The following is a 25502-nucleotide window of genomic DNA, read 5'->3' as shown; positions in this document are numbered from 1 at the left end:
CTCGGTGCCATGTCGCGTTGAGGTGTTTGCGTGTTGGCTTTACTCATTCGGGTGCTTGGTCGTCGACTCGTATGGGCCAGGTGCAATCTCGGGGTCGGCGTTGTGTTGGTTATTGTATCGGATTTTTGGACGGTTTCACTTATAAACTGTTCAAGCTGTTTTTCGATTTGATAAATGAAAAAGTTATTGCCTAGGTTCAAAACAAAAAATGGAAAGAGAAGAGATGGGGTTCAGTTGTTCAGGGTGCATCATGCATGGCACGCCGTGATGGATCAAGCTTCACGTGCTCTGAGTCTCTGACGGTAGAGGTGCACCGGCAGGCGTGGTTCCGCGTGCAGATGTCAATCAGAGGTCTTGCTTGGACTCCATGAGATGGATGGCCGATACTCCAGCTGGTTTGACCCATGTAAAGCCCTGTAGGAGCCAGCCGAAGAGCATGACGCTCATAGCTGTCCCTAGCGACGCTGCAATGCAACCACGGCGGGCGGTGCTGAACGAGATGAACCTCAAGTCGTTCTCTGTGAGCGCCACTTCGACGCCATCTCCCATGTGGCGCTCCGGCTTGAAGCTGAGCGGGTCGTCCTAGACGGTCGGGTTTCAGCACAGGCCGGTCCTGCTGAGGAGGAGGTGGCTTGCCTTGGGCACGCCGTAGCCGGCGACGATGGTGTCGGTGATGGCGACGTGGGGCACATTGAAGGGAGCTATGGGATGCAGTCGAAACGCCTTGCGAATGCATGCCGCAGCTGGCACATGTTACTACTCTATGTTACATAGTGGGGAGTAACATAGTGTAGTAACATGCACATGTTACTACTCTATGTTAGCACCTTCATAGTGATTAGTAACATCAAAGTAGTATCACAGTTGTACGAATTAATTAGTTTGTAGACTCGTTGTATCTTAAAAAGTGTGATGTTAGTAGCTATGTTACTTAATCCTCTTCTCTCCTCATTAACGGTCTCTTGCCTTTCTTCCTCATAGTTGCTTCTTCCCTGGAAGAAGGGAAACGGATGCCCAAATCAGCACCACCATGGAAAGTTTGTAACAAGCGCAGCGTCAGAACCACCGGCCGTCAGGTGCCCAAATCAGCGGCACTGAAAACTGTAGCTACTTCTGCAGTAAATACGGAAAAAAATATTTGAAGGAAGAAAATAAAATGTTGCATTTAGTGGTTTCCGGAATAGTAATTGTTAGGAATACTTTTGTTTCGAGGCACTATTTAAACTGCATCTATTCTCATTTTGAGGCATTTTTCTGAAATGTCTTCTATTTCAATTTAAGGCAGTTATCAGAAATGCCTCTATTTTCATTTTGTAGCACTTTTCTAAGATGCCTTTCATTATATGTTCAGGCATTGTTGAAAGGTGCCTCAAATTATAAATAAACGCATTACCTAAACAATGCCTGCAAACTAAAATAAAGGAAGTCTTAGACAGTACCTGCAAATGCAAATAAATGAAGTACTTACAAGCGCCTATAAATTAAAGTGAGGCACTCCTCAAATACAAAATCCCAACAACTGTAATAATTTTGCATTTATCCAAAACTTATTCACAATTCCAGCAATCGCAACCCCGACAATGAAAAGTTTGCTTATATAAGTTTACTAAATTTTCTTACGGAAGTCCTGAGGGGAACATGCATATAAAACAAAAAAAATGTCCTACACGAACATCCAAGATCTATTCTATGTAGATGATGTAACTGGTATTCAATCGATATTACTCACCGAGTAATGCGGAAGAGCTCGATAATAGTGATAATCCAAGAGATCCCTGTAGTTAGGCTAATTACTCCCAACCACGAGGATATCTCCTCCTCGCTCCAGGAATTGGACGGGCGATTCATGCGGTGTAGGCCACGCGTACGGAGGTATGATCCGTGAGGGCTTTCCTGGCCAGGGCTTAGGCACTCACGGTGAGAGAGGTTCATGTTGGAAATATGCCCTAGAGGCAATAATAATATATTTATTATCATATTTCCTTGTTCAAGATAAATATTTGTACTCAAGGCTAGAATTGTATTAAGCGGAAAAATAGTACTTGTGTGATTTGCAAACAACATCCTGTCACTAGCAAGTCTCTACTAGACTATCCTGTTGGTTAACGATGGTTAAGGTTTTCTAACCATGGTTCGTGGAGGAGAATTCAAAAAGGGATGCTCCTAATGCTAATGGCAGGGAGGCAGAGAGAGAGAGAGAGAGAGTATTGCAGCTACTTCTACAGAAAATACGGGAAAAAATATTTGGAGGAAGAAAATAAAATGTTGCATTTAGTGGTTTTCAGATTAGTAATTATTAGGAGTACTTTTGTTTAGAGGCACTATTTAAACTGCATCTATTCTCATTTTGAGGCATTTTCTGAAATGTCTTCTATTTCAATTTAAGGCTGTTATCAGAAATGCCTCTATTTTCATTTTGTAGCACTTTTCTAAGATACCTTTCATTATATGTCCAGGCATTGTTGAAAGGTGCCTCAAATTATAAATAAACGCATTACCTAAACAATGCCTGCAAACTAAAAAATAAAGGCAGTCTTAGACAGTCCCTGCAAATGCAAATAAATGAAGTACTTACAAGCGCCTTTAAATTAAAGTGAGGCACTCCTCAAATACAAAATCCCGGCAACTGTAATAATTTTGCATTTATCCAAAACTTATTCACAATTCCAGCAATCGCAGCCCCGACAATGAAAAGTTTGCTATTTGCTTACGGAAGTCCTGAAGGGGAACATGCATATAAAACAAAAAAATGCGTCCTACACGAACATCCAAGATCTATTCTATGTAGATGATGTAACTCGTATTCAATCGATATTACTCACCGAGTAATGCGGAAGAGCTCAATAATAGTGATAATCCAAGAGATCCCCGTAGTTAGGATAATTACTCCCAACCACGAGGATATCTCCTCCTCGCTCCAGGAATTGGACGGGCAATTCATGCGGTGTAGGCCACGCGTACGGAAGTATGATCCGTGAGGGATTTCCTGCCCAGGGCTGGGCACTAACGGTGAGAGAGGTTCATGTTGGAAATATGACCTAGTGGCAATAATAATATATTTATTATCATATTTCCTTGTTCACGATAAATATTTGTACTCAAGGCTAGAATTGTATTAAGCTGGAAAAATAGTACTTGTGTGATTTGCAAACAACACCGTGTCACTAGCAAGTCTCTACTAGACTAGCCCGTTGGTTAACGATGGTTAAGGTTTTCTAACCATGGTTCGTGGAGGAGCATTCAAAAAGGGATGCTCCTAATGCTAACGGGGAGGGAGGCAGAGAGAGAGAGAGAGAGTTAAGGGCAGAGCAAGCTTGAAATTGGAAGGTGAACCAACGGAGGATGGAGGTTGCACGCAGGTATGTAGAGGAAGAGGTGCGCAGGGAGGCTATGAGATGGAAATGCAGATATTAAGAGAAAGTGATGCTGAAAGGCACATGCAGGAGAAGAACGCGGGGACAGGACCGAAAAATATTCAAGCTGGACGCAGGGCATGTAGAGTGATGTTATAGGAGCAATATATCTTAATTTCAGTTTTAGTGTTGTATCTTAATTTCAGCTGTAGTGTAGAGTTGTACTTTAATTTCTGCTGTATTGTACCTCAAGTTAATGTCTTAATAAAGAATGTTGATTTCCCACCAATTTATTCCGCCTAATTGATTTCCACCAAATTGATTATACGTGGAAGGTATGTTATCATTGTACTCTTTGTGTAAGTGATAAATTTTATTAGCATGTGTGTGATGATAAATGAATATAAAGAATGCATGAACTATATTTATGTACTATATTGGATGCCACTCAACAGTCCATAACGTAATCCACATGTCATTATGTCTCCTCCAATCGATGCAATTCATGCCTTTATTGTCTTGCCTACAATCTAATAAGTTTTTAAATTTAAATGCAATAAATTGTACTTGAAATGCAATATGTGGTTTTATTAATTAAAATGGCTGAACTTAGCACATCATTGTTTAGTCATCTCGGTAAGGGCGGGGGACATCTTGATAGAGACCAAACTGCCGTATGACTCGCTATGGGTTATATGTCTCAACCATCCACATGAAGAGGAGGTTGCAGTGTGTCATCAACAAGCTCAAGTCTCTCAACATGTCCTCGGGTGGGGTCTAGGCACCCCAAACGGCCTAAGCATCCTGAATCGTCCATGGGTGCCATGGGACCCTGTAATCCTCTAGCTCCTCAAACTCCTGGTGGTATTCGGGGTAGCAACCGTGTACCACATTTTTTGACCATTTTTGCATGTATCCACTGACTTCCAAATGTTAGAGAGCCATGATGTTCATGTGCGTAGTTTTATGGATAGATTTTGTTGACTATGTAGGGACGTCCAAAAGGTACTCCCACTACCATGAATGAAGGAAGCTACACTTTTGTTTTCTAAGTGGCGTCACATAACCCCCTATAGGTATGAGCGAGAATGGTTGAACCGAAGTTGTATATGGGGATGAGAGGTAAAGGGGCATCCACTATTTCATCGGCAATCTTAATGAGACTCAGGTGAACAACGTCACCATGTGACGAAGGGAACATTATACCAAAAAGATACAAAAAATATGCAAAGAGATGCCGCCTCACCATTTCATTATCCGTGTCACCGTCTCATTATTTGCATTGGCAGGAAACTTAGCAAAATGGTTGACTAGCTAGCTTAGAGGGACACGCCTAGGACGTTGCCCAACGCGGGTGTTAGCAGGCACTAGAAAGCCTAGGAAACCTACTACTTCGAGTGGTCAAATAGTAGAATGTGATGCAAGGACCAATGGCTTACCACATTGATACGTCTCCGACGTATCGATAATTTCTTATGTTCCATGCTTGTTTAATGACAATACCTACATGTTTTATACATACTTTATGATGATTTTATGCGTTTTCCGGAACTAACCAATTGACGAAAAAGCCACGGTACGAGAAACCTTCCAGAGCCGCCGCCATCGCGAAGCCAAGATCTGGGGGACAGGAGTCTCTGTTCCGACACGCCGCCGGGACGGGGAAGTGCCCCCGGAAGGCTTCTCCATCGACACCGATGCCATCTCCACCGCCATCTTCATCACCGCTGATGTCTCCCATGAGGAGGGAGTAGTTCTCCATCGAGGCTAAGGGCTGTACTGGTAGCTATGTGGTTAATCTCTCTCCCTATGTACTTCAATACAATAATCTCATGAGCTGCCTTACATGATTGAGATTCATATGATGATGCTTGTAATCTAGATGTCATTATGCTAGTCAAGTGGATTTTACTTATGTGATCTCCGGAGACTCCTTGTCCCACGTGTGTAAAGGTGACAGTGTGTGCACCGTGTGGGTCTCTTAGGCTATATTTCACAGAATACTTATTCACTGTTATGAATAGCATAGTGAAGTGCTTATTTATATCCCTTTATAATTGCAATGTGTTTTGTATCACAATTCATCTATGTGCCACTCTAGTGATGTTATTAAAGTACTCTATTCCTCCTGCACGGTGCAATGGTGACAGTGTGTGCATGGTGTAGTACTTGGCGTAGGTTATGATTGTAATCTCTTGTAGATTATAAAGTTAATTATTGCTATGATAGTATTGATGTGATCTATGCCTCCTTCATAGTGTGATGGTGACAGTGTGCATGCTATGTTAGTACTTGGTGTAATTGCAATGATCTATCATGCACTCTAAGGTTATTTAAACATGAATATCGAATATTGTGGAGCTTGTTAACTCCGGCATTGAGGGTTCGTGTAATCCTACACAATTAGTGGTGTTCATCATCCAACAAGAGAGTGTAGAGTATAGCATTTATCTATTCTGTTATGTGATCAATGTTGAGAGTGTCCACTAGCGAAAGTATAATCCCTAGGCCTTGTCCCTAAATACTGCAATCATCGCTTGTTTACTGTTCTACTGCATCTGTACTGCCCCATCAACCACACACCAGTTGTAGCATCAAGCTATTTTCTGGTGCCGTTACTGCTGCTCATATATATTCATACCACCTGTATTTCACTATCTCTTCGCCGAACTAGTGCACCTATACATCTGATAAGTGTATTAGGTGTGTTGGGGACACAAGAGACTTCTTGCTTTGTGGTTGCAGGGTTGCATGAGAGGGATATCTTTGACCTCTTCCTCCCTGAGTTCGATAAACCTTGGGTGATCCACTTAAGGGAAAACTTGCTGCTGTTCTACAAACCTCTGCTCTTGGAGGCCCAACACTGTCTACAGGAAAAGGAGTGTGCGTAGGCATCAAGCACTTTTCTGGCGCCGTTGCCGGGGAGGAAAGGTAAAAGGTACTCACACTCCGGATCTTGGCTACTAAGCTATTTTCCGGCGCCGTTGTAAGTACTCGAAGCTATTCCCTTTAGATCCTGCAATTGCATCTTTTTGTTTCTTGTTTTACACTAGTTTGGCATAATGGAAAGCAACATGGAGGTTTTTATTCTATTTCCTGAGTTAAGACATGGATGGTTTGATGCGAAAATTAAAAAACCCATGGAACATATTAGTATGAATGCTTTGAACACCATTGTTGCTAATGATATAGAAAATTCTAAGCTTGGGGAAGCTGGTTTTGATGAGCATGATATTTTTAGTCCCCCAAGCATTGAGGAGAAAATTTACTTTGATGATACTTTACCTCCTATTTATGATGATTATAATGGTAGTGGTCTTTTGGTGCCGCCTGTTATGGAGGATAAATTTGATTATGATTATAATATACCTCCTATATTTGATGATGAGAATAATAATGATAGCTACTTTGTTGAATTTGCTCCTACTACAACTAATAAAATTGATTATGCTATTGTGGAGAGTAATAATTTTATGCATGAGACTCATGATAAGAATGCTTTATGTGATAGTTATATTGTTGAGTTTGCTCATGATGCTACTGGACATTATTATGAGAGAGGAAAATATGGTGGTAGAAATTTTCATGTTACTAAAACACCTCTCTATATGCTTAAAATTTTGAAGTTGAGCTTGTCTAGTTTTCCTATGCCTGTTGCATTATGCCTACATAACTTATTTATTTACAAGATTCCTATGCATAGGAAGCATGTTAGGCTTAAATTTGTTTTTTATTTGCTTTTTGATGCTCTCTTTTGCTTCAAATACTATTTCTTGCGAGTGCATCATTTAAACTGCTGAGCCCATCTTAATGGCTATAAAGAAAGCACTTCTTGGGAGATAACTCATGTGTTTATTTTACTACAGTAATTTTGTTTTATATTTGTGTCTTGGAAGTTGTTACTACTGTATCAACCTCTCCTTATCTTATTTTGTTGCATTGTTGTGCCAAGTAAAATCTTTGATAGTAAGGTTCATACTAGATTTGGATTACTGCGCAGAGACAGATTTCTTGCTGTCATGAATCTGGGCCTAATTCTCTGTAGGTAACTCAGAAAATTATGACAATTTACGTGAGTGATCCTCAGATATGTACGCAACTTTCATTCAATTTGAGCATTTTCATTTGAGCAAGTCTGGTGCCTCTTTAAAATTCGTCTTTACGGACTGTTCTGTTTTGACAGATTCTGCCTTTTATTTTGCATTGCCTCTTTTGCTATGTTGGATGGATTTCTTTGTTCTATTGACTTCCAGTAGCTTTGAGCAATGTCCAGAAGTGTTAAAAATGATTGTGTCACCTCTGAACATGTGATTTTTTGATTATGCACTAACCCTCTAATGAGTTGTTTTGAGTTTGGTGTGGAGGAAGTTTTCAAGGGTCAAGAGAGGAGGATGATACAATATGATCAAGAAGAGTGAAAGCTCTAAGCTTGGGGATGCCCCGGTGGTTCATCCCTGCATATTTCAAGAAGACTCAAGCATCTAAGCTTGGGGATGCCCAAAGCATCCCCTTCTTCATAGACAAATTATCAGGTTCCTTCTCTTGAAACTATATTTTTATTCGGTCACATCTTATGTACTTTACTTGGAGTGTCTGTTTGTTTTTGTTTTTGTTTTTGTTTGAATAAATGCATGCTTGTGTGGGAGAGAGACACGCTCCGCTGGTTCATATGAACACATGTGTTCTTAGCTTTTAATGTTCATGGCGAAGGTTGAAACTGCTTCGTTAATTGTTATATGGTTGGAAACGGGAAATGCTACATGTGGTAATTGGTATAATATCTTGAACAATGTGATACTTGGTAATTGTTGTGCTCATGATTAAGCTCTTGCATCATATACTTTGCACCTATTAGTGAAGAAATACATAGAGCTTGCTTAAATTTGGTTTGCATGATTGGTCTCTCTAAGGTCTAGATATTTTCTAGTAAGGGTCGAACAACAAGGAAGACGGTGTAGAGTCTTATAATGCTTGCAATATGTCTTTTATGTGAGTTTTGCTGTACCGGTTCATACTTGTGTTTGTTTCAAATAGCCTTGCTAGCCTAAACCTTGTATTGAGAGGGAATACTTCTCGTGCATCCATATCCTTGAGCCAAACACTATGCCATTTGTGTCCACCATACCTACCTACTACATGGTATTTCTCCGCCATTCCAAAGTAAATTGCTTGAGTGCTACCTTTAAATTTCCATTCTTTGTCTTTTCAATATATAGCTCATGGGACAAATAGCTTAAAAACTATTGTGGTATTGAATATGTACTTATGCATTTTATCTCTTATTAAATTGCTTGTTGTGCGATAACCATGTTCCTGGGGACGCCATCAACTACTCTTTGTTGAATATCATGTGAGTTGCTATGCATGTCCGTCTTGTCTGAAGTAAGGGCGATTTACCATGATTTGAATGATTTGAGCATGCATATTGTTAGAGAAGAACATTGGGCCGCTAACTAAAGCCATGATCCATGGTGGAAGTTTCAGTTTTGGACAAATATCCTCAGTCTCATATGAGAAAATTAATTGTTGTTGAATGCTTAAGCATTAAAGAGGAGTCCATTATCTGTTGTCTATGTTGTCCTGGTATGGATGTCTAAGTCGAGAATAATCAAAAGCGAGAAATCCAATGCGAGCTTTCTCCTTAGACCTTTGTACAGGCGGCATAGAGGTACCCCTTTGTGACACTTGGTTAAAACATATGTATTGCGATGATAATCCAGGTAATCTGAGCTAATTAGGACAAGGTGCGGGCACTATTGGTATACTATGCATGAGGCTTGCAACTTGTAGAATATAATTTACATAATACATATGCTTTATTACTACCGTTGACAAAATTGTTTCTTGTTTTCAAAATAAAAGCTCTAGCACAAATATAGCAATCAATGCTTCCCTCTGCGAAGGGCCTTTCTTCTACTTTTATGTTGAGTCAGTTTACCCATTTCCTTCCACCTCAAGAAGCAAACACTTGTGTTAACTGTGCATTGATTCTTACATACTTGCATATTTGCATTCATCATATTACTTTGCATTGACAATTATCCATGAGATATACATGTTACAAGTTGAAAGCAACTGCTGAAACTTATATCTTCCTTTGTGTTGTTTCAATGCCTTTACTTTGAATCTATTGCTTTATGAGTTAACTATTATGCAAAACTTATTGATGCTTGTCTTGAAAGTACTATTCATGAAAAGTCTTTGCTATATGATTCAATTGTTTACTCATTGTCTTTACCATTGCTTAGAATCACTGCATTCATCTCATATGCTTTACAATAGTATGATTAAGATCATGTTGGTAGCATATCACTTCAGAAATTATCTTTGTTATCGTTTACCTACTCGAGGACGAGTAGGAACTAAGCTTGGGGATGCTGATACGTCTCCGACGTATCGATAATTTCTTATGTTCCATGCTTGTTTTATGACAATACCTACATGTTTTATACATACTTTATGATGATTTTATGCGTTTTCCGGAACTAACCAATTGACGAAAAAGCCACGGTACAAGAAACCTTCCAGAGCCGCCGCCATCGCGAAGCCAAGATCAGGTGGACAGGAGTCTCTGTTCCGGCACGCCGCCGGGACGGGGAAGTGCCCCCAGAAGGCTTCTCCATCGACACCGCTGCCATCTCCACCGCCATCTTCATCACCGCTGCTGTCTCCCATGAGGAGGGAGTAGTTCTCCATCGAGGCTAAGGGCTGTACCGGTAGCTATGTGGTTAATCTCTCTCCCTATGTACTTCAATACAATAATCTCATGAGCTGCCTTACATGATTGAGATTCATATGATGATGCTTGTAATCTAGATGTCATTATGCTAGTCAAGTGGATTTTACTTATGTGATCTCCGGAGACTCCTTGTCCCACGTGTGTAAAGGTGACAGTGTGTGCACCGTGTGGGTCTCTTAGGCTATATTTCACAGAATACTTATTCACTATTATGAATAGCATAGTGAAGTGCTTATTTATATCCCTTTATGATTGCAATGTGTTTTGTATCACAATTCATCTATGTGCTACTCTAGTGATGTTATTAAAGTACTCTATTCCTCCTGCACGGTGTAATGGTGACAGTGTGTGCATCGTGTAGTACTTGGCGTAGGTTATGATTGTAATCTCTTGTAGATTATGAAGTTAATTATTGCTATGATAGTATTGATGTGATCTATGCCTCCTTCATAGTGTGATGGTGACAGTGTGCATGCTATGTTAGTACTTGGTGTAATTGCAATGATCTATCATGCACTCTAAGGTTATTTAAACATGAATATCGAATATTGTGGAGCTTGTTAACTCCGGCATTGAGGGTTCGTGTAATCCTACACAATTAGTGGTGTTCATCATCCAACAAGAGAGTGTAGAGTATAGCATTTATCTATTCTGTTATGTGATCAATGTTGAGAGTGTCCACTAGCGAAAGTATAATCCCTAGGCCTTGTCCCTAAATACTGCAATCATCGCTTGTTTACTGTTCTACTGCATATGTACTGCCCCATCAACCACACGCCAGTTGTAGCATCAAGCTATTTTCTGGTGCCGTTACTGCTGCTCATATATATTCATACCACCTGTATTTCACTATCTATTCGCCGAACTAGTGCACCTATACATCTGACAAGTGTATTAGGTGTGTTGGAGACACAGGAGACTTCTTGCTTTGTGGTTGCAGGGTTGCATGAGAGGGATATCTTTGACCTCTTCCTCCCTGAGTTCGATAAACCTTGGGTGATCCACTTAAGGGAAAACTTGCTGCTATTCTACAAACCTCTGCTCTTGGAGGCCCAACACTGTCTACAGGAAAAGGAGTGTGCGTAGACATCACAAATATTGTCACAAGTGATCATGGACACATCGCTTAGAGAGTAGGTGTCAACTCCCCACAATGTAAGTGAAAGATGTTTGTTTCAGGTCTCCAATGATCAACAAGGACTGACATAAGAGAGGGATCTAATAGTAACTTCTTTGTGCTTGATGTAAGCTTAAAATATGCAAGAAGTCTGTGAGCACGCGGGTGCTGCTCATAACCCTCGTGAGAATTTAACATGTTCTTGATCATGTGAATCCTGAAGGTCGTAGAATAGTTCAAGTGGGCGTCCGAGTAAAATCAGAGGAGGCATCAGTGATCGGCATCAGATGACTCCTCTAAAAGGTCTGGTAAATGCAACATCATAACATGCACACACAATCACACATTAGTAATAAATAATAATATTTAAATACATATGCATGCATCGATGGGATTTGGCTAATGACTGCATGCCCATTATTAAAGTACACACATTGAATGTACCACAAAGAGGGCTCTATGAAACTAAAAAATTACATCATTCTTGGCAACAATATATGTGTACCAATACGATGGGGCTTCAAGTGCAGAGTGTTGTAGCAAGCATATTTTTTCCACAAGGATGACTCAAGGTTTTATATTGAACTCTCGGGGAATTGGCTTAGAAGCTGAATTTTTCCTCTCCTCTTCAAGCAACCTGCAAAATTAAGTTCTTGCCTTGTGTCCCCAACTCTACCTTGTGGTTGTCAATCACAAGGTTTCATATTAGTAATAGGAAATACAACTAAGAAATAAAGTAAAGTAAACAACTTAAGTAAACTAAATAAAACACAATAAAACTTAAGAGTATTTGGGTTTTGTGTGTGTGTATATGAAGATAGTATTTTTGGTATTTTCGGATTGAATAAGAGTAGAAAATATAAACAAGGTAAAAATGTTGGAAATGTGTTTCTAGTGATTTAAAATAGACCGGGGTTCATGGGTTGACATGTCTACTCTATTTTTAAGATGTAGTGGACACTAGCAATTCATCAATGGCATAATATTGGTGGAACTTTAATACTTTTTTGATAAGCATTCATAAGGGCATCACGTCCTAACATAGATATGATGTAACACATCTCTCTTATACTCCTCAAGAAAGGAAAACTCCAAGCAATCTTAAATTAAAAATCAATAGAGTATAACTTTAACTAATATGACATAATGTTTGAATATTAAATATGCTACATACAACAAACAAGATTACCACGATGTCACATGATAAACATAGCACATGTATTCACTTTATCCCTAGTGAGACATCAAAAGAAAGGTAAATATCATAGTATATTATGAATTTGTTGTTACTATCCAATCACTACCACCATGCTACTCCATCTAATACACACTTCTCTCCACGCATGATCTTGTATACAAGTTGGATCAGAACAAGCACTTAAGAACGTGGTACATGATATGCATCTATCAATACATCTTACACAAAATAGGTTACAGTCTCATATATCAATATCATAAAATAAAGATCCATCACATAGGAATTACATATATGACCATAATCATATTGGGCAGCTCATATGGTACTAGAATCTATGAAGAAAAAGAGAGAGAATGATCAAGCTACTGCCACAAACACATTCTCCAGAGGTGGAATACTCTCTCTCGATCATGGTGATGACGGTGGAGATGTTGGAGAAGGTGGGGATCCCTCCGGTGGCGTCTCCGGTGGAGTTTCCCCCTCCAATGTCCGCTAGTTCTAGATCAGTTTCGGTGTTTCTCTATTTCCGCCGTGCTCCTCTCGAGGAAGCCTGAGGAAGTCCCTTATATAGTGATTTTTAGGTCAAACGAAGTCCGTCAGCGAAAGAATCAAGTGAATCATACGATCGAGGAGGGAAAGAGGGGTGGTGGCGCGCCCTCATTGCCTGGGCGCGCCAGCAGGCCTCTTTTGGCCCTCCTAGCCATCTCGTGAGGTCCAACCGCTCCAAATGCTTCTCTCGATGAAATTCTGATGTTCCCAAAATCCTAGCTCAATTTGACTTCGTTAAGGTCCCTAAAAGTTAAAAATACACAAAACATGATTTTCCTATCCTGCAGAGTTATAGCCCAAATAAAGAGGATCATTGGTAAATCCCAAAAAATTAATATAAAACATGGATATAACATCATATATATTGCAAATATGTGAGAATATGTGTCAACAAACTTCAAAGTTCATGCATGCATTTAACATGCACAATCATGCAGGGTCGTTTTTGCATGCATGCCCATTATTTAAGTGCACGCATCCATTGTACCATGCCCTTTTAAAAAAATTATTACAAAACACCACATACAGATTTATGCTAACAAAAAAATACATCATCTCGGGTTGTTGTTGCTGTGGTAAGGGCTTTCCCCTCGCGGGCGACAACGGCATGGTTCTCCTGCCTGGCTATGATCCATGTCATTTCTATAATGTCGATATTGGCATCGTCCCCTCGCGGTTCTTTTCAACATCAGATCTGGAACCAGTTTGGTTTTTTTTTCTAGCCACACGTCCCTATAGTGTTGATCCACGACTAGGCCAAGAACTCACCGTTCCATGTTTTGAGTAGGTTGTAAGTGTTAAATTAAGGAGATATGTAATTGTCAACGCCCGATGTTCTGTGATGCTGCCGCCCTGAGGACATTACTACCTGGGTAGCCAAAAAGCTTCAGCTCATTTTGGGGCCGATGCTAACAGCTTGCTTTCTTGATCCTGTGTGGTGGCCTTTCACATACTTCGTCCGTACGCGGATTTTCTAGTTATTCCTAAGTGTGTCAGTTTACCGAAACCCATGGCTTTGGGATTTGTTGCTTTCTCATTCAGATGTTGTTGCATCTTTTTAGACCATAGCTTGTTCAATTGGTCTTGTGCATTTGCGATATGGACTTTGTCTGCAACGTATGACAAGTCCAGTTTCAAGTTTCAAGAATCAGGGATGTGATAGGGAGGGCTCACACACCTTTCAGCACACCATTTACACCTCCAACATGTTGTTGGACGTTATGTCGTGCCGACCCCAACGTCGTGAGCTTGCGTCCACTTACTCAAATCAAGGCAATTCTCGGTAATCTACGTCCGACGGCCCCTTCGGTCTTCTCTCGGTGGCAAGGCAGCACATTCAATTTCTTTATTTATCGCACACCAAATAGCAGTCATCTTTGTTCATGTCTTATGCATGCACATCCTCTTGCATAGCTTGAACCAATCCTTGTTCATGAAACTTTGAGTAAAAATGAGATACCAAATGCCTCGTGCACCACCTTCTCTCTATGTCAGGCCAACCCAATCAGAGTCCGAGGAATGCTAGAATATATTCTGAGCGTGTTCGATAGGTCCGCGTTGCGATCTGAGATGATGCAAATATCGGGCCGATTTTTCACCACTCTCCTCTTCAAGCAGGTGAGGAACCATAACAAACTATCTTTGTTCTCTCTCTCTCCACTAGTGTATAGGCAATAGGCAAGAGCTGTTTTTTTTTTGCTATGATCGCTGCCAAGATTATACCCTTGTACTTTTCAGTGAGAAAGGTACCATCTATTAGCAGCACCGGATGATAATGGTGGAATGCATATATAGTCTCGGGGAATACCCAAAATAAACGATCAAGGATTTTTTGGTTATCCTCCCTGAGGTTTTGATGTTGTCTCCTGAACACTTGAGTCCCCCGGTTAGTTGTCGCTATCTGATGGAGCATCCTGGGGTCAAGGTCACATGTCTCATAGGTGCCATACAACCTTTGAAAAATGTTCTCCTTCATAGGCCTAGTCATGCAGTAGCTGACTTTCAAGCCAATCTGATCTTTTGCGTATTTTTTGCAGCTTCCTAATACCAATGTTTATTTCTTCCACGGCCACATGCATGATATGCGATACATAGTTTGAGGTGACGTGACATTGCAATGCTCATTGAGAGTCCCAACCTGCTCCCTACTATGGGGTTCTATTTTTGAGATATGCTAGGGTTGACATACCCTACGGATCTTGCGAGTGATCACTCTCCCCCTGCAACCTCCATTCAATTTGAGCATATTAATTTTAGCTGCATTCGATCAGACTGCTTCACAATGTGATGGCGAGATATACCTTTGCATACCTTTTTACTGCTTAGTCAGTGGAGTTCTTGTCAGGGAAACTTTGCCCAACCTATAAACTTGCCACCCCTAAGCATGGAACAGAGTGAAATTCATTTTTGATGGTCATAGTTTGTAAGAAGTTAGGGTGTATCAGTGCCGCAGCCACCCTTGGGAAGGACCAGCACCTTCTTCGGCCGAAGAGGATTCAGGTTAATAAGAACGAGCGTCATCGTCCAACGCCTCCGACAATCCCTCCATGTATCCGTGCCCCACCCTCCACAATCTGGATAGAGATCATGTGACATGCACCTTTTGCATGTCACACCCCACCCTGTGTGCACACCTCCGTGCAAACGAATCTCTGCATATCCCTAATATCGAGAAGCTCCGCTGAGTCGCCTCTCATCTAGGTCAGGCGAGCAAATCCCATCGAACAACAAATGTTCCATTAATCAGTTCCCACAAGATTCTAAAACTTGTTCCTGGTGCAATTGTTATAACAAAACGTTCTTCATTCATGTCCCAGGGTTATAATCAGAGGACTACGTTCTTACGTTACCCATCTGAACGCCGGCGGACTTAGCCAGATACGCAAATCTAACCCTGCCATTTACCTTGATCCGCCATTGTCGCAGTACGAAACAGAAGGGAAAAATAAGAAGGTAACAAAACAGCCGGGATTACCGGTTTGCCCCTGGTGGAGGTACTTCGTCAGTTTTGGATGAGATTTGGTGTCAATACTCCGCGGGCTGATAGAGGAGTACCAGAGCACATGAGCCCTTGGATCACTGGAAATAGACGGCTTTTAGTTTGGTGGTAAAAAAGAGTTCTCGTAAGAAATCTGTCTAAAATCTACATACATCCCTATCTAAAGAAGAAAGCTGGCAAGCTGCGTTGATTAATTTGGAATGGAGGGGCGTCCGTTCAGCATCCGGAACATAGAATCGAATACCATAGAGTATCTCCAGCCGCGTCCCCCAAAATTATTCCCAAAGGCATCTTTTGTACGCGTCGGATATTTTTTGTTCCCAACTGCGCGCCCCAAACGTCATTTCCATCCGGCGCAGTCCAATACGGTATCCGGCGCCTCGAGCCCATCCCCGGTCCACAGGGGACGCTCTGGGCACGCCGGACACATTGAGAAGCGAGATGAGTAGTGGCGGGACCGACGCGTCAGCGATTCACGAACGGACGCTCAACCATCGCCTACCTAGCAACGGTGCAGTTGCCGGGAAGGGGAACCGTCGCAGTGGCAACCGCATCGATCGATGCGCGAACTCCGCGAAAGAGCAACCGGAGCTCTCTTCGATATCTGTGTCGCCATTCATCCGCGCTCAGTAACGCCTACGTATGCGCTTTCCGATCTACAACTAGCCAGCGCCATTCATCTCTCCTCTCCTCTCTCACCATCCTCTCTCACCATGAGCAACCTCTCTTTGCCATCGGACACCGACAACGAGGGGAAGCCGCCGGGATGGCGCCATTGGTGGGACAAAGTTGCAACACCTAGCAGCTCTAGTGCCCCGCCGACTGACAGCCAGGAGGAGTATTAGGAGACCGACGATGGCCATGAGAAGGAGGAGAGGAGGAAGGGGTTGAGGAGGCGGTGACGGCAAACAAGGGGGCAAGGGTCCAGGCGAAGGAGAAGGCGCAGCCGGCGAGCACCGTCGACGACGAGGGGGACACAAGTTCCTTCGACGCGTCGAACGACACTGGCTCTTCGGAAGAGGTGACGAGCAGGAAGCGCCTCCGTGAGGACGACGAGGCGAGGCCATCAAAGAAGAAGTAGTTTTAAAAATTAGTTCATTTTTTCGAAGTTTTTATATGTAATTTATTTATGTTGCACTACTTTGAAATTCAGTTCATGTTTTTCGAAGTTTTCACCGTTCCTACAAATTTCTTCTCTCTATTGAAATAAAAATGCAACAAAGGGGATAATACATTATTTTAATGTTTGGGGGCGCTTTTAGGGGACGCGGCTGGGAGCGACGTCCCCCAAACGCGGCCCGAAATAAAAAAAACGTCCCTCAAATGCTCGATTTGGCGCCGTTTGGAGGTCGCTTTGGGGGACGCAGCTGGAGACCCTCTTACACGCTTCACGGGTCCACCCGTCTAGGGCCATCAGAGAATGTTCGCGAAATGCATAGATCATCATATCGTACGGTCCTGGTTGGCTTAACACAAGACAAGCCAGATGTAGTTTTATCTTTCGATACAAGATAACAAGATCACACACATTCACACAACGATTCCTCGGTACAAAAACGCAAAAGCATTCTCCTGCAAACTCAGTCTCGGTACAGCCGGTAGGTGAAGCGAAATCAAAACAGATACTTGGAGATGTAGTACTTGGAGGAGGTAGTAGTAGTAGGAGCAGCAGCCTTGTTGCTGGAAACAATAGCCTTTGAGTTGGAGCTGGTCTTGGGATTGGAGACAGCGGTGTTCCTGTCTCCCAGCCAGTGCTGCATGTGCACGCCGATGGCGTCGAGGTACAGGGCGCTCCGACCGTGGAAGCCTACCACCTTCCCCTTCGTCGTGGCGGAGGTGAAGTACGTCCCGACCTCGTCACCGAACGGCCCGTACTTGCCCCGGCTGCTGACGACGGTGATCGATCTCAGCACCCTTGGCCCTTCCCCTGCGCAGGCGTTGTAGTAGCCGTAGATGCAGGTCAGCACCTCGTGTGGGTAGTCCAGCTTAATCTGCGCACGCATTTTAGACATCTTATTAGTCAATCTTAATGCGGAGTTCACAACAGAAGTGAGCATCTTGGCTCTGCTCTACTCACCCTGTGTGTGATCTGACCACCATCGCCGTGCCTGGTAGACCAGATAGACTGCCCACTCCTGTCGTACTCGATCTGAATGGACCCGATGAACTCGTTCCTCGTGATGTAGATTTGCTTCACTCCCGTGTAGACGCCATCGTCCCATGGCTTCCCTCCCTCCCCTCCCCATGGCCCCGGCCCTATCGGTATCGGTTCTTTCACCACGCCATATGTAACCTGAAACATCGTCAGTCCAAAATTTCAGATCGACACCTTGGTTCTTGCCTCAGTCCACTACTTCCCGCAGAAAGGGATCGGTGTTAGCGTTACCTCGTCTCCGATATCCCTCGTCGGCAATGCGAGCGCGGTTTGCCGCGACGGGCTCGTGTCGGCGGCCTTCTGCGGCAGCACCTTCCCTTCCAGAACATGAACCCCGATGCTGTCAATATACCATCCACCCCTGCCATGAAACCCCACGATCCTTCCGTCGGTCAGGCAGCTGGAGAAGAATGTGCCATGCTCGTCCCCAAACGGTCCATGGCTCTTCTTCGTCGTGTGGAAGGTGATAGACTTGATCACCGTCGGGCCCATGATCATCGTCGGGCCGAAGTACCCGGTGACGTGCGTCAGGATCTCGGTTGGAAAATCGAATACGATCTGCCAAAACAGAGAACGCCATGTAAGTGTACCACTCACTCACCAAGCGTCAAACTGACTCTTAAACTGAAGCTGAACAAACCGTGTTACCTTTTCAGGCCTCGCCGCCCCGCTGGTGCCGCGCTTGTCGCCCCATATCGCCTGCCCGTTCCGGTCGTAGAGGACCTTCATGGAGGATATCCCCAGTCCTCGCGTTATGGTGATCTGCCTGACGCCGGTGTATATGCCGTCGTCGAATATGGTGCCGCCGGTGCCTCCCCACGGACCGAACCTCTCCGGCGTGCTTATGGTCATGGTTCCGTTGTCCGAGATAAAGCTAGGAAATGAGACCATCTGCAGGGCAAGATATATTATAAGTAACCTGGATGGTTAATCACAGTTACGTACCACTAAGCTACAAGATTACAGCAAGGTTAAGTTTTCATTGATCACCTTGTTGGAGAGAGTTGAGATCTGTGATGGGTTTCGATTCTGTTCCTTCGCGAGAACCATGTCATACCCGGCATTGCCGTCAGCGTACCGATGGCCGTTCCTGTCGACGGATCTCGTTATGTTTCGGAGCGCCGACGGGGCACTGGAAGGATTTGGGTTCTTCCCGTTTGAGCCTCCGAAGCTCTGTTGACAACTTGGACAGCTTAACGTTTTGGTCAAAAGAACACAAATAGTAGTAATTGGATGCTATACTAGAGATGCATCAAATAAGCACCACTCTACTATTAGTGAACGAAAACTGTATGCAATCAGGCGACTGGATGTTCAATACTAATAGTAAATCATTTTGATCTCATAAATCGCAAGCAAGTAGGCGAACTGTCCGAGCTGTATGTAATCAGAGGATGAATGTCTGCCTGAACAATTCTGGAAGAACATTTCTGAAGAATTCGAGGATGCCACTGTCTACTGAGTACTCAAGCCTTTTCCCATCAAATTATACAACAAAAGAACCTTGATTGTCCTCTATCTTTCTAAACGTACAAGCATCAGGTAAATGTGCAGAAACCCACAGGTAGTGGATAAACAAAAGCGGAAGAGTTACGGTACCATGTTCTGTTGCCCAGACAAACAGAGCCCTCACGCGGAGAAACAGAGGTCAAGCCGACCAACAGTGATGAGCTTTCTAGGTTGACAAGAAGCACTGGCATGTCCAGCTACATTTTTATAGAACATCACCAGCCGCAGCTGGAGATAGCCAAGGGCCCGGGGAGAACTCGATTCGCTGACCATAGTGATGTGATCTAATTGCCGTATCCCGTTCACCAGGGGCCGAAAAGGGAACGATTTCTCGGCTGGCTTTGCGTGATTCCTCCTCGCGTTTCACGGTGGAAAACTAAAGAAGCCACCACTCCTGGTGGCTGGTGCCCCTGCTTTAGCTCGATTCTCAATGAGAATGTTGTATTGTATCGGTGCATCCCTTTCTATCTACTTCTTCATGGCCGACTTCTTTACCTGCGCACTGGAACGATGAACGCAACAGAATGCAGCATCCGTCTCTTTCAAGTGGAAGAATTAAGTATGGAAAGAACAGTCCGTCAGCCCAGATGAACTGGCGGGCATCAGATCCCATCCAAATCTTCTTCCAGTCACGTCAAACAATGTGTAAATATCAGGCAAAACAGTACTGTGCACAACAATTTGGCTCGAGCTAAAAAAATCTCTCAACGATCATACACAACTTCCCGGTATGTACATCTTACATCTAAGGGAAAACACGAGCATAAAAATCATAATTCATACAACATCCCTCTTCCATGGTACAACGGGTCTCGCTGCACAAGGCAGTTCTATCAGATATGTGCAATCTCGCTGTTCTATTTAATGGAAAACTGTGTAAATTTCTCGGAGTTGTTTCCGCACTCTCAAGGGCACCATGGGTCCAAAGGACTTTCCGCTTCTCAAGGTCGATTGGTTGCACCTTACTTGTTCAGAAAGGCCTTCAAAGAAAACGGTGTGTAAGAATCCTGCTCCAAGAGTTTCAAATGTCATGCGTGCATCGTAGTCAATTGAAGTGGATATTATTTGTGAAAATATATCAAATGTGTTAACAAAATTAAACCAGGTTAGTAATAATTGATAGTGCCTACCCTAACTTGCTTGGGAAAAAGGCTTTGATGTTGTTGTTGTTGTTGTTGTTGTTGTTGTTGTAATAATTGATAGTGAGAGAAACAAACGCATGATTAGTTACCTTGCCAACTTCCTGCTGCAAGTATTGTCTAACCACAGTAGATTGCTGTATCACTCTCTCCAATGATGAATATGCTGGTAGATTAGCATTTGCTGTCATTCATCAAGAGAAAAGGATCACAATCAGATCATATGAAGCTATGACACCAGTAACTAAGGAGAGTATCTTACAACATACCGAGAATAGCCCGATTCAAGCTATCTGCAACATTCTGCCTGTACTCTGGGCTTAGTAGATGGAACATGGGTGACTTCTCAGGCTCTTCGTAAGCTAGAAGGGCCAAAAAATCCTGCATAATAAAACAAGGATTTCCATAGTTCTCCATCCATAACATAGTTAAGACACACCAGTCATCACTACATCCCCATATCTGCCATGCTAAAAAATGTTATATGTATTTGATTGGTTGAATGGTGCTTCTCTACTTCAACAATATTCAGCCCATGTTCTGTTGATTAAATCTAGCGCCCAATAATGGCGATGATATTAATGGGCCACTACTTCATAGTCAGAGCCATGATTAATACTGATTCAGGGCAAATATCGTTCAATTGGATCTGATGTATTTGTTAAACATAATAAAAACAGATGATAGTCTAGCAAACTCAATTAAAGCAATCGATATCATTCAGAATACAGAAGACTACAAAACTGGCCAGATTTGAGGTGGCATGGTACCAGTACTGTTTGTTTTGGTATATCCTTCCGTACCAGCGCATTCATATCTCATGCATCAGTTAATCCAAATTACTCTACTGTATATACTGAAAACGACATTTGTCGTTTAAGAAAAATGTACCTCTAATTTCTCAACATACTTGGGAATTTTTCCAAATGGTGTCAACATTTTCTTACCAAACTCAACTGCTTCTGTGCTGTCAGTCAAAAAAAATCCAGAATCAAACCATGTAACCCAACTTCCACCGTCCAAAAATAAACTTTGTTAGTTACCATTTTCTGGAACGAACTAGCTCAACGAAGTGCAGACTTAAAATATCAAAATGCAAATCCTTATCATTCTCTAGCAAGTTGGGCACCAATTCATCTGTAAGTTTTATGGCCTTCACAGCATCCCCTTCCAACACCGAATTTAAAATTGCTGAATAAAAAACAGAATACAGCGTTAGGATTGGGGCGCAAATAACCATGCATGGAGACAAATGGGAATTAAAATGGTTGTTCTTTGAAACTGGCATACTATATATTGTCACGAACTCGTGATACATAAGTTCAGATACATTAAAGATATATTTGAACCACAAAGTTTTCATAGGTTAAGACTGAGAGTGCACAATATAACTTCATTTGTAATGGCGTGCAACAAAAATCACATCCAACCACTAGTCACGTAGACTCCGTAGTATAAATGGCAGTGAACAACAATGGCATCTGTATTGGCTACATGTCAATATCCCATTGGTTAAATGAAGAGCAGTTCCATACTTGCATTGACCAGTTGATCTAGCAAGAGCATTTCACTTAACTGAGTTAGTATTTTTAGTACATATCTTTTCTTATATATGAAAAAAGGCTAGAGTTATGGAAGTTATGCAGACAGCGGGTAGTAGCGAGGAGTAGTTGTGAGTGTGTATGTGTGTGTAGGCGGGCGGTGAAACCGCGTGTATCAACTATAACATCTTTGCTAAACCTTAATGGAAAAACAGGCAACAGTTGTAGCCGGTTCTTGAAAAAAAAGGCATCTTTCATGATCTTTAATTAATACAAAAATTGGAATGAAAAGGTTACGAAAGTGGAAAAGTAGTGGCAAAGTGGATCATTTGTAAACCATAAGTCCAGAACGGACAGGAAATTTACAGAAATAAAGAGAAGTTATTACGTGTGCAATTTATTTAATAAGTAAAAGAAATACACATCCCTGGACAATGCTAATGCAAGATTAAGTATTGAGTATTGACCCACAAATAAATACCTTTACGCTTATCCACATCTACAGTATAATCAATAGGTAACTTTAACCCAGTGCTGGATAGGAAGGTCTCTGCTGTCTCCTTATAACAGTTGTGCATAAGATAAGACAGCACTATGTCGCGAACATCGTTATCACTGACAGACTGCAGTTGGAAGAAATTCCATTGTCAATAGTATTACTATTACTAAATATAAGATGACGGCATAACTATTAACATCAAAATTTTAGAAAGAAAAAAAAATCGAATGCTGGAAGACAAATACTACTGCAAACTCACTTCAACGAAAATAGCTGCATTTATTATCCATGCAAACAGCGAGATACTAACAGTGCTCTCTTAACTAGTAGTTTCTGAATTCCTATTTATCATGCATATGATATTAATGAAGTACATACCCCCTAGAAGTTAAAAGATATAAGCAAGTCCAAGAAGAAAATGATCTTCAAAATAACTGTTGATACCGCTGGCATGTTTTATCATCTGTGAAATTACAGATGGCAACCATACATGTTGGAAACAGGGTAAGGACTCAGGACAGATTCTTTCACAGAACCATTACCAGTTGAGATACAGGCCCACGGTTTTAGGGAGGATGCAGGCTAGTGGCAAAGGAGGGAAGTGGTAATGAGATGATGTGATTCGACCAAGTAATCGTTGCATTGCAGTAGATTGGTGGTAGACCGGCGGCAAACACAGGACACAAATGGTTGGGTTGCACTGCCGCACCAACATCAACAAAGGTTTAGGGTCTGTTTGGATTGCAGCCAGCAACTGCCAAACCAATATTTTGGCGTTGACTCGGGATGCGGGCATTAGTTTGGTTGGAAGCCAAGATTACATCTCCCTTCCAATTATTTGGTCATGCATTCACTTTTTCTCCCGTGGCTTGGCAAGACCACGGCGGCGAAATCGTCCGCCAAATAATTGGCATGCCCACGATTTGGCAGGGCGCGCATGGTCATAATCCAAACAGACCCTTAATTTCTGGCCAATAATAGGATCCACGTATAATAAATTGATGGCACGTAGATTCATGGATTCTAGGAAAAGATCAAGTATACATTTTCTACTGACCGGATAGTGTGCGCAGTAGTACTTACGTTTTGATCATACGGGAACTACTACTTGCAGAGTTACAGTACTTCAATGTCTACTTCAAAAAACACAAGTGGTTCAAATGTTTCCACTCTGCAGTTCTGTACTCAACTTGTTGAATGCCAAAACTGGATTTCATGACGCATTACCCGAAAAAAATGAGTCACTGAACACTAAGAAAGCTTCCGAGCATGCCACTTATCACCATGATGCAGAGTGCCTCATTAATGAGTGATGTTTCACGTACGACAAATTTGTCCGATCTTTGTATGATGCAAAACAGGGTCCGTTGATTGCAAACCTACGGAGCATCCTCACGGCCCGTCGTTGGTTCGTACCAAGATCGGATGGGCTTTTGTCGTACGCCAAGTAATTTCTCTCATCAATTCCGTTAGATTGCAGGATACCTTATCTACACAGTTCCAATATCTTTTCACTGGAAAGCCACGCAGTTGACAAAGTCCCACCTAGACTTTTAGCATTACAAGCCACCTTAATCTGGAAGTACCAATCTCTTGTTTTTTTCCTAGTACAACAACCTCATCTAGATAGTTCCAATCTTCTTTCCTCTAAAAGACCTAGCACGAGCAGATCATCCAGTCCGCGCACTCCAATAATCACAGAAACCCACACAAAAATATCTAATAGCCCAACACGAAGCAATGAGTAGTTGAGTACTCCGCGAATTCGCGCACGAACGGGGGAAATTCACAGGAGCCATTAATGGCAGCACCAATCCCATCCATCTACTTCGTCCCCCACCTCCTCCTAGACGGATTCGCTAACCAAACCAACACCAGCAACAAAGCTACACAAGTGGCGGGGGGTATGAGCGTACGTACGACGTTCTCGTAGAGGCGGGGATCCAGGTCCATCATGGCGGGGGAGAGGAGGTCGGCGCCGGATGCGAGGAGGAGGGCGGCTGACGCTGCCTGCCGCTGGGGGAGCCGGAGATTCCCCAAGAGAGGATTTTTATTTTATTTTTCTTTGTTTCCCCCTCCTTTTGTCTGGATTCTTTTCCAGGTTTACGGCCCGCGCTGACGGCACATGATAGGACTGCTGACAGTTTTTACTTCTTGGAAAACAAGATCGACTTTTTTTTGGGGGGGATTCTGTAACATCCCAAGAATTTTCAAAATAAAACAAATGAATTTCACTAGTTCCAAATTTTGGAACCAACAAAAACTTTTATTAATTAAGTAGGATGCATATAGATCTTGTTTAAATCTTGTGTTTTGCCATGATGAGTGTTAGTATGATTATGTGCTAAACCCTAAAACCCTAAAGTGATCAAGTGAAGATCACCAACCAAATAAAATAAAAGAGAAAGAAATCAAATAAGAAAAACCTTAAACCCTAATCTTCTCCAAAAATCATTTGGATCTATTTTTGAGAAACCAAAATAAAATAGAAGACATATGGGGGCATATAGCCCTAATAGATAAATCTTGAACCCTACCTTTTTAATTATGCTAAATGGTGGTGAACCATTGTGAACCACACTAAACCCTAAACCTCATCCCTCTTTTCACCACCCTAGTTAAAATAGAATAAAAGGAAATTAAATAAAAAAGAGGCATATGTGCCTATGGCTACTTTTATAAATCTTTACCCTAGAACTTTCCAC

At 42.3% G+C, this 25502-nt stretch overlaps 3 protein-coding genes across 5 annotated transcripts; all 3 read right to left on the bottom strand.

Moving 5' to 3' along the window:
* Positions 1-345: 345 nt before the first annotated feature.
* Positions 346-15873, bottom strand: LOC139838169 (tyrosine N-monooxygenase-like). The gene is made up of 3 exons (XM_071827540.1): positions 15861-15873; positions 637-701; positions 346-582 (listed from the first exon to the last, which is right to left on the bottom strand). The coding sequence occupies exons 1-3, from the start codon at positions 15871-15873 to the stop codon at positions 346-348; spliced, it is 315 nt and encodes a 104-aa protein (XP_071683641.1).
* A 1494-nt stretch (positions 15874-17367) lies between these two features.
* LOC127344588 (jacalin-related lectin 3) lies at positions 17368-19824 on the bottom strand. 2 transcript variants are annotated; one of them, XM_051370894.1, is made up of 6 exons: positions 19709-19824; positions 19100-19292; positions 18758-19000; positions 18341-18667; positions 18032-18247; positions 17368-17945 (listed from the first exon to the last, which is right to left on the bottom strand). In XM_051370894.1, the coding sequence occupies exons 1-6, from the start codon at positions 19807-19809 to the stop codon at positions 17568-17570; spliced, it is 1458 nt and encodes a 485-aa protein (XP_051226854.1). In that variant the 5' UTR covers positions 19810-19824; the 3' UTR covers positions 17368-17567. The 2 variants fall into 2 exon arrangements, with proteins under 2 accessions (XP_051226854.1, XP_051226855.1); XM_051370895.2 differs by having other exon boundaries at positions 19100-19282; positions 19709-19820.
* Positions 19825-20247: 423 nt separating this feature from the next.
* LOC127344589 (uncharacterized) lies at positions 20248-24877 on the bottom strand. 2 transcript variants are annotated; one of them, XM_051370897.2, is made up of 7 exons: positions 24718-24877; positions 22780-22921; positions 21801-21948; positions 21649-21724; positions 21027-21138; positions 20850-20941; positions 20248-20598 (listed from the first exon to the last, which is right to left on the bottom strand). In XM_051370897.2, the coding sequence occupies exons 1-7, from the start codon at positions 24751-24753 to the stop codon at positions 20581-20583; spliced, it is 624 nt and encodes a 207-aa protein (XP_051226857.1). In that variant the 5' UTR covers positions 24754-24877; the 3' UTR covers positions 20248-20580. The 2 variants fall into 2 exon arrangements, with proteins under 2 accessions (XP_051226857.1, XP_051226856.1); XM_051370896.2 differs by having other exon boundaries at positions 20248-20625; positions 24718-24876.
* Between the last annotated feature and the right edge of the window lie 625 nt (positions 24878-25502).

The sequence above is a fragment of the Lolium perenne genome, chromosome 3 (assembly GCF_019359855.2).
Source record: "Lolium perenne isolate Kyuss_39 chromosome 3, Kyuss_2.0, whole genome shotgun sequence".
NCBI lineage: Eukaryota > Viridiplantae > Streptophyta > Magnoliopsida > Poales > Poaceae > Lolium > Lolium perenne.
This window is presented reverse-complemented; position numbering and strand designations above follow the sequence as displayed.